The sequence below is a fragment of the Pangasianodon hypophthalmus genome, chromosome 23, assembly GCF_027358585.1.
Source record: "Pangasianodon hypophthalmus isolate fPanHyp1 chromosome 23, fPanHyp1.pri, whole genome shotgun sequence".
In the NCBI taxonomy this organism is placed as follows: domain Eukaryota; kingdom Metazoa; phylum Chordata; class Actinopteri; order Siluriformes; family Pangasiidae; genus Pangasianodon; species Pangasianodon hypophthalmus.
In genome coordinates this window covers 7,860,790-7,873,369 of record NC_069732.1, presented here as the reverse complement: position 1 = coordinate 7,873,369, position 12,580 = coordinate 7,860,790, and the positions used below count along the sequence as shown (strand labels likewise).

The window sequence follows — 12,580 nt, the reverse complement described above, 5'->3', positions numbered from 1 at the left end:
AGCACACAGACTTTGTTTCATTTATGACTGTTTACTGCTCTTTATAGTATTTTTTTAAATGTAGAAACATTTAGTTTCATTATTTTCGAAGGCATCTTTGCTCTACAGCATTTGTTTGCATGTGTCTAAGACTTTGGTACAATACAGTACTGTATATTTTATTATATTCTGTTTTTATTGTGTGTGTGTGTGTGTGTGTGTGTGTATCTAGTTTGTTGTTGGTTCTGTTCATTGTTGCACTGTGGGATGAGGAACTAAGGAAAAACATTTCACTACATTACATCACATGTATGAAATATGTATATGACAAATAAAGAGTCTTGAATCTTGAACCAATATATGATCATCGGTAGTACAGCTAAGAGACAGAATGATCAAAAATTAAAATGAATCATTTAAACTCACAGGACATGTTATCAGGTTGAGACTTGCTCACTCTAGTAGCTACACATCTTCCCTATTAGTTTCACTATACTTACTGAATAATTCAATAGTTTTTGATTTAAGGTGTGTTACTGAATAATATGATTATTTTAAGGGGCAGATTGTGAAACTGTTCCAGTTCTAGAACAATAAATCTGAATTGATATTACTCCCCCAATAATCTAGTTATTTTCCTTTCTACCACAGCCCCAGAATGTCAGCCTTCACAGCGGTAGAAAATCGTGTGTGGTTGATTTGCTCCCACATTTTTCAAAGCCTTGAATTTCTCTTTCTTTTTTTTTCCTGTGTGTATTAGTGTGTGTGGTATTGATGTCAAGCATGGTAGAAAGATTCAAGGAAATCTTTTCTTTATCTCAGATTCTCAAGGTAATGACTCACAGAAAATTCATGTCGTATGTTTACCTCCTGTGAGAGAAAGAGAGAGAGAGAGAGAGAGAGAGAGAGAGAGAGAGAGAGAGAGAGAGAGAGAGTGGCAGAAATGGGAGTTGTGCTCTAGTAAAAGCGCAAAAGAACACCTTTAAACACAACACTTTTTGAGTGAAACACAAATCATCCTGAGTTTATGGCTTTCAAATGCAAAATATCTTTTTTTCCCTTTTAGAGCAAAGGTTTCATATTCCAAGATGCCTTTTTTTTTTTATCTCCAGCGCATCTCCGTTCCTTCTCATGTGAACAGAGTCATGTTGAATAGTGAGTTAATGAGCATCAGCTGTGATCGGGCTCTTATCACCCACACACCCGTGTCCTTTTGTGGCTCTGCTGTCCTGTTCAAGTGCACACAGATCACATATCCATAGAAACCAAGTCCCCTTGTTGCTAAGGAGAGAGCTCCACGGAGGTCTCGGCTTGTGTGATGCATCAAGTAAGATTTTTTTTAAAGTAGTGTGGTTTATCAGCAGTTAAAATCACAGCTGATTAAATAGTTATATTCCTACAGTAGCTACATTAACATCACAGGAATATGGAAAAAAAGTCTATACCAGGGATGTTATGGGATTAATAGGTGGGCACAGTTTGCTTCACATTAGCCTAAACACATAGCACAAGCACAAAGTCTCTCTTATTCACAATAAACAAGTCTTCCACAACACAATATAGTGGGTTAACTGTAAGCTTTGGTTGCTAGGCAACATACCATGCAAAGATTAAAGTATTCTATGGACAGAACAATGACTTAATTATTAGGATTATTCTTTGTAATAATCCATTGATTGCACATGACTTGAAATATTCCTCTGAATGTTTGCACTACGCTGGTGGGTTGGAGGTACTTATTTCTGAGCAAGCATGTTTTGATAATGCGGTGTGAGTAAGGATGTTGCTCCAGCATCTCAGCTCATTATAGTTTGAGTGTCAGTATAACTGTATAGATGATTTGTTTAATTCAGTTTTGAACCAATAAAATCATTTTATTAGTTCAAAACTGAATTATGCAAATTGGTTCGAAATCAGGTGTATTAATATGGAATTCAGCCAGGAGAGTCTTCATACAAAATCTCAGCCAATCAGAAGTTTGGGAAAAGGTAATGTTTTTCCAATCTTCAGCTGTCGAGTTTTAATGAGCCTGTGCCCACTGTGGCCTCAGATTCGTGTTCTTGGCTAACAGGGTGATGTGGTCTACAGCTGTTGTAGCCCAACTGCCTCAAGGTTTAATATGTTGTGTGTTCTGAGATGCTTTTCTGCTCACCATGGTTGGAAAAAGGAATTATTTGAGTTACCATAGCCTTCCTGTCAGTTAGAACCATCCTGGCTATTCTCCCCAATATCTCTCATCAACAAGACATTTCTGCCTGCAGAACTGACCCCAGTTGTTTTTTGTTTTTTACACCATGTGTACACTTTAGAAAATCCTAGGAGATACTAAAACATCCAAAGAACTGAATTAGCCTGTTTAGACTTATTCCGGTTAGTAAATCAGGCGTATGTCATTTTGGATTTGTTAATCAATGAATCTAAGTGTGAGTCCCAGATCTTTCACATACAGCCTTTCTCATAGTCTATGAATTATAGCCTCACATCAGTCATTCAGTGATTTTAGATTAAGTTAGCTGAAGCTTGCCACTTTCAGCTTAATCTTCAAACAAATACAACTCCTCCCTTCAAAGCCATGAGGTATTATGATTTATAGGCAAGTAGAGATGACCTCTTTTCCTGATTGGTTAGATGTTGTTGACCCACGTCATCTTGTTTACAGAGCCCCCTTTGCATCACAGCTCCCATGACAACAAGTGCCATGTAGAGTATATCTTGTTTTCCCTTGGTTAGTTCATGTAATTAAATGCCTTGTGTTTGTAAAGTCTCATTGTGAATCTTTACCATTTTTCGCCCTGTATTGTTCCTGATGTTCTTTTTTGATTCTGACTTTGTGCCTCTGGTTTAATGATTATGGACTCAATTTTATTTTATTTTATATTGTCCACTCATGTCCTGATTTTTTTAGAATTGCCCAAAATTAACAACATTTGAGAATGCACTTGCATCCTATGTTCAACCATAGGAACCACAAATGCTGGAGTTTGTCCTCTGAGCATATAATCTTGACTGCAGGATTGAAAGGAGAACCACCAGAGGAGAACTGAGGAGAATTGCCAGATATTTCAAAAAGTGTTAAAACAAGAAGATGGTTATTCATTTTGAGTGAAGGTGTTGAAGCTGATCATTTCACAGCACAAAAAGTGTTCACTTTTCATAAGCCATGGGCCATAATTCTGTAAGATGCATAATTCAGCAGTGGGAGCAATCTAATATTAATCGTGTGGTGAAAAAAAGCTTTACTCACCTGCCCTTTGATTCATGCTGCTATTGCAGAGTCTGACACCTCTCCATGTGGCTCCATCATCAGTCCTTTGGAGTGGAGATAAAATGTTTCCATGTCGTGTTGATTTCATATTTTAAGTGCACCATGGGTCACTGGGGCAGTGAGAAACTGAATAAATCTGAGTCATTTTCACAAAAGTTTTGTGTCAGAGCTAAAGTGAAAGGTTGGTGTTGCAAGTCCCTAACTGACCATGTAGCACTTACTGAAATGTAGAAATACTGCACAGCCAGAGTAACAGAAATTTCCATAATAGACTACTTCAGGACTTTTAAAAGCCACAGGCAGAGCATGATGGATGTTTACTTTGGAGTTTAGAAATGAGCACACAGATGGATGGAGTGATTATTACTTTCATTTCTTCAGGGTTTTTTTGTCAACCAGTGATCAGTATCAATAAAGCAAATCTCCACTCATAAAGACAAGTGCTGTGATTCTGGCACCCTGGCAGGCAGCACCCACACAGTCTTTTCATTACCACGTCCTTGTACCTACAACCTGCTCCTCTTCAGAACAAACAAGACCATCTGTCAAAGCTGTTCACTTACAAGGGAGGGAAGCAAATGGTATGAAAATGCTTGTATAAAAACCAGAGTGTGTATGATTACAATAGATATTCATGAGGCCCTTCAGTAAGAGCACATGCTTCAGGTCAGGTTCCATAACCAAATAAACTTTTTACTCATATACTTTCTCATATCAGAATTAAGACAAGCCTGTAGAAAGTATACATCAATTTATGGATATGGATAGTCAATTTAAGATTTTATATATATATATATATATATATATATATATGTACATACACGGTATAAATATACAGTGTATATAATGCACTAAGAACAGATTTCAAAATGCCTCAAAAATGAGATGTATATATACCTATTTATGTGGAGATGTATATATACCTAAACAATTTATATAAATACTTATCATAATATCACACAGTTTACACATTGTATAAATATGAAACTTGCAGTAAATGGAAAATTTGGGTACAGTTTAATGCAATTTCTTCTCATACTCCTCTCTCTCTCTCTCTCTCTCTCTCTCTCTCACTCTGTCTCTCTCCAAAGTATTGAAATCTGCTCATTCACTTTCATCATACACTACAAAAGGTATATTTGCATTTATCAGATATATTATGTTCTGCATATTTTTTTGTCAAATTGGTTTGAATAATCAGCAGAGGAAGGACAGAAATATATCTGCCATGACATCACTTTCAGTCTGTCAGCTTTAACCACTGCAGGAGCATCATCCTCATACAAATAAGAACCATTTACTTTAATTAATTAACTCTAATGCACTTAAATTCACTCAAATGGCGATAGGAAACAGTAAGAGGTGGATGATTTATATGAGATATTAAAATCAAACATCCTCAGATCCCCTTGAAGTAGTCAGCTACTTAAATTACAGCATTTGGTGAACTGTAAAATGATACAATGACATATCTTCCTAATTAGAATATCTTTGCATTATATATATATATATATATATATATGTATTTTTTTTATTAAATCTTGGTGAAGTGCTTTTTATACATGTACAGTTGGCTATAAAAGCTAAAGTGGAATATGTTCAAATTTGTTCCTAAAGCACAAATTATGCAGTAGTATTTTTTTATTTATTTGTTTATTTATTTATTTATAGCAAGTCAAATAAGGTAGGATGCCAGCCATTAATGAAGTACTGCAAGTTACATTCACAAGTTAAGTTATAGTGAAGCTGTATTTGCAATGCAATCATAATTCATAATCCATCACAGTCAGTCTAGAATTAGTGTAAACCTTGTAAAGTCCAAAAAAATTGCTTCCATAACAGTAGTCGATGAGAAAGGTATACATGAACTGAGCCATTTAACCTATTATATGCCATTACATACCATTTCTTTTAGCCTTCTTAGTCACTTATCAATCATTGTCATCATTTAATATATTTGTTCATACATCTTTAGTAAACACTTTATGATGGTCAGGATTGCAGTGGATCCTGAGCTTCTCCTTTGTAATGAAGAGCAAAGCAGGAAATGTCACCCTGGATGGGACACCAGGATTCACACACTCATTCACCTCTTACATCATGCAATTTAGCATATTCAGTTCACCTAGTGCATGTTTTTGGACAGTGGGAGGAAACCAGAGAACTCGGAGGAAACCTATGTGAACACGGGGAGAACAGACAGTAACCTGAGCCCAGAAATGAACCGGGGACTGTGGAGCTGTGCGGTGGCAATGTTACCCACTGCACCAATGTGCCATCCTATAATATAATATATTATACAGCAGTTCCACTCCACTAATTTGATTGGACAAGAAGTGTTCCAAGAGTGTTGCTATTCAGTATAACAGCACTGGTACACTTCACTGTTTGTATCACTCTGCTCATCTGTGTTCACTACATACAAATTCCAATTCTAGCAATAGTTTGTTACACTGAAACCGTTACTACACTTACTAAAGGATGTCAGTCAGTCTGTGCATTGCATAGCAACAAGCAAAGCGCTATCCAGCTGTGGCTTCTGTGGGATCTATTTTTGTAGAAAGAGCAAAAATTTGGCCTCGTGCCATCACAGCTGTGCTGATATTCAGTACAATAGCGCTCCTGCTTGTGTGATATTGCTTAAATATCATATCATATATCATATCATATCATAGACATTAAGATGGAGGAAAGTTTTTAAAGGTTATTCTTAGCAATCCAATTTACAGTTAAAATGAACTCTGGGAAGTTAGGAATGTAACTACAATTATTTCATGCAAACATTTCTGTCTGTTATTTTGAATAAAATATATGGATATTAGTGACAACAACAGCAGTCTTTCTGTGCTTTCAATTTCAATTGCTTTCATGAAAATGTTAGAAAAGCAGGTAGATGCAATATACATCTTATGTATCTTCTGCTTTGAATTGTATTGACTGCGAAATCAAATGGTGAGATCAAAGACTTGCTGAAAGACTTGAGAATCTCAGCAAACCCTAACACTATAATGCTTTTAACAAAAAAAAAAAAGGGGTTCTTTTTTGCCCTGTCAAAATCCAGTGTGCAATTTTATGCACAGTGTGGCAGCTGAGAAAAAAGCCTTGTCATCCTAATTACCACTCCAAATCTGAGATCACATCACAGAGAGATCTGTTACACCAGTGCTATTTATTCAGGCTTAATGCAGCCTATCCAGCAGTACCTGTCACTGCAGTGTCCTAGCTATCCTAACCAAATCCCTTCAGTATGTCTTAGCAAGAGCAGATATCTTGAATATAGACAAATTCAACTAACATTTCTCTTTATTAGATTGTTGTTAAACAAATATAATATCGTTAAGTCTATTTCTATATATTCTAACTCATTTCATGCTTGAAATTGTCATATTCTCTTGGCAGATAATTTTATTTTAAGATTTTATATATGGAAAGAAGTAAAATTACCTGTAAATAGAATAAAAATATATGTTTGATAGTAAATTGATCTAGAAATAAGCTTTATTAGCTTATATTTGATATAGGCTATAGTATTAGATAACATATCCTTTATTAAAGATAACTTCACTTGTTAAGGTGTCGTTTTTTTTGCAGTTTACAGAGCAACAATGCAGATAATACACTTCTTCTGTTATGTTGTTATTCATTTTGCACCAAAAACAAATTACTGTACATATTTGGCAAATGCAACTTTCTATGCATATAGTGCTTTCCAGAATTATTGACACCTTTCATAAAAATGGGGGAAATAATTATTTAAACATCACACACTGTAATTAAGATTTTCCTTTCAAACTATAGGACTATATCTTTGTTCTAGCAAAAAAATAAAAATGAAATAAATAGAAAAAAATCATTAGAACTACCTTTAAAAAAAAAGGTTTCTCTTTTTTTCTCTTTTCTTTATATGTGCCAAAATGATTGACACTTCTATGAGATATTTTAACAGATGCAAGTTATCATAAAAACAAACAAACAAACAAAACAACAAACTTTACATAAATTTATGTTTTACATACTTTATATTTATACATTATGTTTAATTTGCTCTCAGTCCCAGGCCTTTAACCATGTTTCTTTTCCATAGGAAAGGAGATGTGAGTCGGCTCACATGTGAAATCCCTTTGTCATCCAAAGAGCTTTCAAAGAACCGATTCTCAAAGTCAGAATCTACTGACAATTTTATAAATAACAGCTTGGTAAACTCTCTGGAAATATTATTGTACACACTGTACATATGTACTAAGGGGGTCCATGACTATAAAAGGTTTAAAGGATCTCTGGCTATAAAAAGTCTGAGATCCCCTGGTGTAGAGGATACAAATATTTTTAAAAAATATTTTGATTCACTCGTGATTACGAATCGATTCTCCGGGATTCATTTCACAGAATCGTTCCAAAAGAATGACTCGTTCTGGAATCGCCATGACAACAGTTGTCGAGGGTTTTCAATAAAGTTTTTCAGTCTCTTTCATTTCAAGATGGCGGAATACGATTTGACAACCAAAATCGCGCATTTTTTAGACCGGCATCTTGTTTTTCCGTTATTGGAATTTCTGTCCGTTAAAGAGGTAGGAGTGTTTTTATCCTAAGCCGTTTATAGTGTGATGTTTGCTTATTTATAAACCAGGATTTAATGTATGAACTGACTCACGTGTAGCCGCTCCCTAGCAGCCGGCTCGGAGGCTAGCATGTTGCATGGCTAGCTAGCGAAATTCACTGCTGACAAGCTCACTCAGTTCCATTAACAGCAATTTCTTCTCCACATCTCTATTATTTCTACTTTATTGTTGTGGGCAGTCGATTATCTTTTTAGTACAGTCATTTATAGTAGATTAGGGCATGTTATTATGTATAAAACTGTCTGGAGCTAGCTTTGTTTTGTTAGCCGGTTTATTCAAGCAGCCCAGTGTTAGCCTGGCTGCAGAAATCTAAACGAAATCTGGTATTATTGTTAGATTTACAATGAGAAAGAGCTCCTTCAAGGGAAGCTGGACCTCCTCAGCGACACCAACATGGTGGACTTTGCCATGGACGTGTATAAGAATCTTTATGCAGATAGAGAGATTCCACATGGTAAGTGAATCCAGCTTTCCTATTGACTGAGATCTCAAGTCATCTGTGCCATTTAAATAACTTGTTATCCAGAGCATGAGTGGGTAGGGATTGCTCAAACTGAGCGTCCCCCCTGATGGAAACCAAGGTCTTAGTGTATGGATGAAGTGAAAGACTCCAGCTTTGGAAAATGCATTTGCTTTCTTATATCACACTAACACTCATATTGGTGTAGCCATGGGCATGATGTGCTGTTTTCTCGCTCATCCTTTTGTCCGTGCAGCGTTGAGAGAGAAGAGAGCTGCGGTTGTGGCCCAGCTGAAACAGCTACAGTCTGAAACTGAGCCCATTGTCAAGATGTTTGAAGATCCAGAGACCACCAGGCAAATGCAGTCTACCAGGTGGGCATGTGACCTGCTGCTTACGTCGCATTCACACTTACGAAGACGTAATTATGAAGCGTTTGTTTTCAAGTGCACCACTAATGTTCTCTAGTTAGCCGATGTGATCAGTTGTGGCTCTTTTTTATTATAATATACACAACAGGTTTCCAAATCTAGTCCCGAAAACAGGGTTCTCTACGACTAGAGCTGGGAAGCTGTTGTCTTGAGAACCCCCTGTCTTGCACATTTTAGTGTATTATTTCTGGTCTCTCATGCACACTCACGCACGCACACACTCTTCAACTCAGGCAAGGTTGCTAATTAGCTCATTAGTTGAATAAGGTGTGTGAGAGCAGAGAAAACACTGAAATATGCAGGACAGGAGGTTCTCCAGGACTAGAGCTGGGAACCTGTTGTCATGAGAACCCCCTGTCTTGCACATTTTAGTGTTTTTTTCTGCTCTAACTAACACACACACGCACACACTTCAACGTTGCTAATTAGCTCATTAGTTGAATAAGGTGTGTTAGAGCAGAGTAAACACTGAAATGTGCAGGACAGGAGGTTCTCCAGGGAACAGATGCTAGCCAGTGTGGCCAGTGACTATGATTTAATGGTGTCACTCATTAAGTCATAGCTATTTGTAACTGTTGTTTGGTAGATATTCAAGAAATATCTACCATTCATTACCAAAACCTTCCTTTTCCCTGGAAGATGAAGGGTCAATAATTATCATGTGAAGGTTCCTGTGCAGATTTGTAGGTCAGCAACTATATTTACAATCATTCCAATCATACAGGAAGGCACTATTATTCCTAATGGACATATGAAGGTTTTTTTTTTTTTTTTTTTTGGGGTGCTTGTGTAGATTATCTTGTTATAAGAATGATGTGACGTGGCTGATGTTGTTTCTTACAGAGACGGGAGGATGCTGTTTGATTACTTGGCTGATAAACACAATGTAAGTTACTGTCCTCTGATCCTCCACTACATTTTGGTTGGTCCACTGCATATTTGTTTAGCATGTCCTCCTTACATTCCCTGTAATTGCAGTTTAAAGCTTTTAAAGTGATTCTCGACTTTCACTGGAAGGTAAAATTAAATCAAGAGTTGCTAACATGTCAGTTTGTTTTCAGTTTCGTCAGGAGTACTTGGACACACTTTACCGTTATGCTAAGTTCCAGTACGAGTGCGGTAACTACTCTGGTGCTGCCGAATATCTCTACTTTTTCCGTGTGTTGGTGAGTTTCTCTTTCGTTGTGGTCAGTTCTGTTTGTCTTTGCCTGTAAGTCCTTTAAAAAATCTAGATATGAAATGGCAAAGAGCTCAGCCAACTTGTGCATGATATGTTAGCTCTTTGTGGGAAGACGTAATGTAATTGTTTTGATAAAAGTAACGTTATTTGGCTAGACTCATGTAGAAATCCGCCATTTTCAACTTCTCTTCAAACAGGATAAAACAATCTTTATTTCCTATTCACTATATATGCTCACTGCGTAGGGTATAGCACAGTGTGACTGCGGCTCCTATATAGTGCACTGTATAATAGGGGTGGGTGATATGAGAGCGATATCATATCCCGTTTCTCAAAGACACTTCTGCGATACAAGATGTGTATCACAGTTTACAGGTTTGCTAACGAACAGCAAAACAGTAGTGTTGCGTTTAGAAACATTTGATTATGCTTTATTTAATGTCTGCAAAATATAATTATTTAATTTTAAAAAATAGCATTATGTATAAAAATATAATTAAGAAAAGTTAAATAAACCATTAATAATTAAATGAGAAAAAAATTTTATTTTTCCAATCTGCTGCTTCCAGTTGCTTTATAATTATTATAAATAAATAAATAAATAAATAAAATAAATAAATATTATGATATCCACAAAATTTCAGAAAATAGTAACATGGCATAATATATCATGATATAAATATTATCTTGGCATATAGCCCAGCCCTACTGTGTAATACACAAAACGGTGGTTCCAATAAGTTTTATAAGCTTATTCCTATATCAAGTCTTTTTGCTAAACACAAAATGCATGTTATTCGATAGACATGAGACAGGGCAACTACAAGTAAAACATGCAGTCTTAACCATCGTAATGTGTACTTATACCTCTAAGTACTGTACATAACTGCATTTTGAAAAGTATCTTGGCAGCATAAATAGCCATATACCTTTTATGCAATAAAATAATGGGATAAAAAGTGAATTCTGGAAATGAATTCTGGGAAACTACAGTGGATATATAGAAGCGTCTGTGTGGTAGATCAGATGTTACAGCAGCATTTACTTGTCTCCTAATGTTCAGTCATTAACTTACTGATGATCCATGTTAATAACGAATTGACAACAGAAACATGATTAAAATGACAGTTTATTTTTGTCTTGTTTTGTCTTGTTTTGTTTAACTGAACCCACTTTTTTGTGTCAGGTTCCTTCTACAGACAGGAATGCTCTGAGCTCTTTGTGGGGAAAACTGGCGTCTGAGATCCTCATGCAGAACTGGGAGGCAGCCATGGAGGACCTGACCCGCCTCCGAGAGACCATCGACAACAATGTGAGTCTGTAACGGTTTATAAAGTGTTTGATCAGTGTGTTAGCTTTTTCAGGCCAGAGTACTTCATGGTGTGTTATATTTTACTATTTCATATACTATATGTAGCGATAGGGCTGCACAATTAATCATGCTTTTGATGATTTTTGGCTTTCTCAATTAATTATATGGAGCTGACTGATATTTATAAGCAGTGACTGGAAGTTTTAATGGGCTGGTTGTTTACATACTATGCACCATGTAGGTTTATTTATGTATTTGCTTTATTTTTAACATTAGGAAGATTAACACCTCCTTTGAAGCAGAGATTTATAGATGTGTGAAATGTCTTCGAGACTCATGATATGAAACTAATTTTGTTTCTATTTTAGCTGACCAGAGTTCAGTAAGTTATGAACATTTAGGAACATGTTATATAATTTTGCTAATATATTTGGATTTAATTTTAGTTAATGGACGAATAAACAGTCAATTCTGGTGTGTATCATTAATATTTAAACATATGTTAATTAATACACATTAAATTAATACAATTATCATTGCTTATGGTTTAATAATACAGATGTTTGTAGTTAATAATGGAAGTTGTAGAAAAATTAATGAAAAGTATTGCCGTAATTTTATTATTCACCAAAATAATCATGATTTATTTTATTATTGTGCAGCCTTATTTTTTTTAGTTTTTGCTAGCCTGCTCTTTCCGCTATAATAATGGCTATAATATTATTTATATATAATGTAGTGCTCACTAATCCTATAAACCTCTGGGTTTCAGCAGGATATTAGCTGAGCTGTGCTTTACTCTTCTGTGTTACAGTGTGATTACTTTACAAACACATCTGTATTACAGAAAATTTTCACCTTGTGCTGTGTGTGTAATGTGCATGTACTTATTTTCCCCCGTTGCAGTCGGTGAGTTCTCCTCTCCAGTCCCTGCAGCAGAGGACGTGGCTCATTCACTGGTCTCTGTTTGTTTTCTTCAATCACCCCAAAGGCCGGGACAACATCATCGATCTGTTCCTGTACCAGCCTCAGTGAGTGCGGCTACAGCAACGTGCTGAGAAACCATATCAGAGTAAATGCAGGAATTTGAGAGGCAGCAGTGCATTTTAGCACTTTGGTATAATTTAAAGTGTACATCCAGCATCTATTTGTGCTGGTCTTCTGACTTTGTGTATATTTGAAAAATGCTTATTTGTGGGTAGATAAAAGTTTGTGTGCAGAGATGGGCTATGTGCACATACTTTATACCCTCAGGTGTACAGTTACGGCGTATACATTGGCTGACAAGCTCTGAATTGAACCATTGTGTACCCCATCTATTCATGGAAAGATAT

At 36.0% G+C, this 12,580-nt stretch overlaps 1 protein-coding gene across 1 annotated transcript in view; it reads left to right on the top strand.

Moving 5' to 3' along the window:
• Positions 1-7,656: 7,656 nt before the first annotated feature.
• The window catches only part of eif3eb (eukaryotic translation initiation factor 3, subunit E, b), an 11,884-nt gene continuing 6,960 nt past the window's right edge, over positions 7,657-12,580 (top strand). The window contains exons 1-7 of the mRNA XM_026929423.3: positions 7,657-7,812; positions 8,200-8,317; positions 8,580-8,697; positions 9,598-9,640; positions 9,816-9,920; positions 11,121-11,246; positions 12,153-12,277. Coding sequence (XP_026785224.1) covers positions 7,723-7,812; positions 8,200-8,317; positions 8,580-8,697; positions 9,598-9,640; positions 9,816-9,920; positions 11,121-11,246; positions 12,153-12,277 — 725 coding nt within the window. The 5' untranslated portion in view covers positions 7,657-7,722. The remainder of the gene's footprint in view (positions 7,813-8,199; positions 8,318-8,579; positions 8,698-9,597; positions 9,641-9,815; positions 9,921-11,120; positions 11,247-12,152; positions 12,278-12,580) is intronic.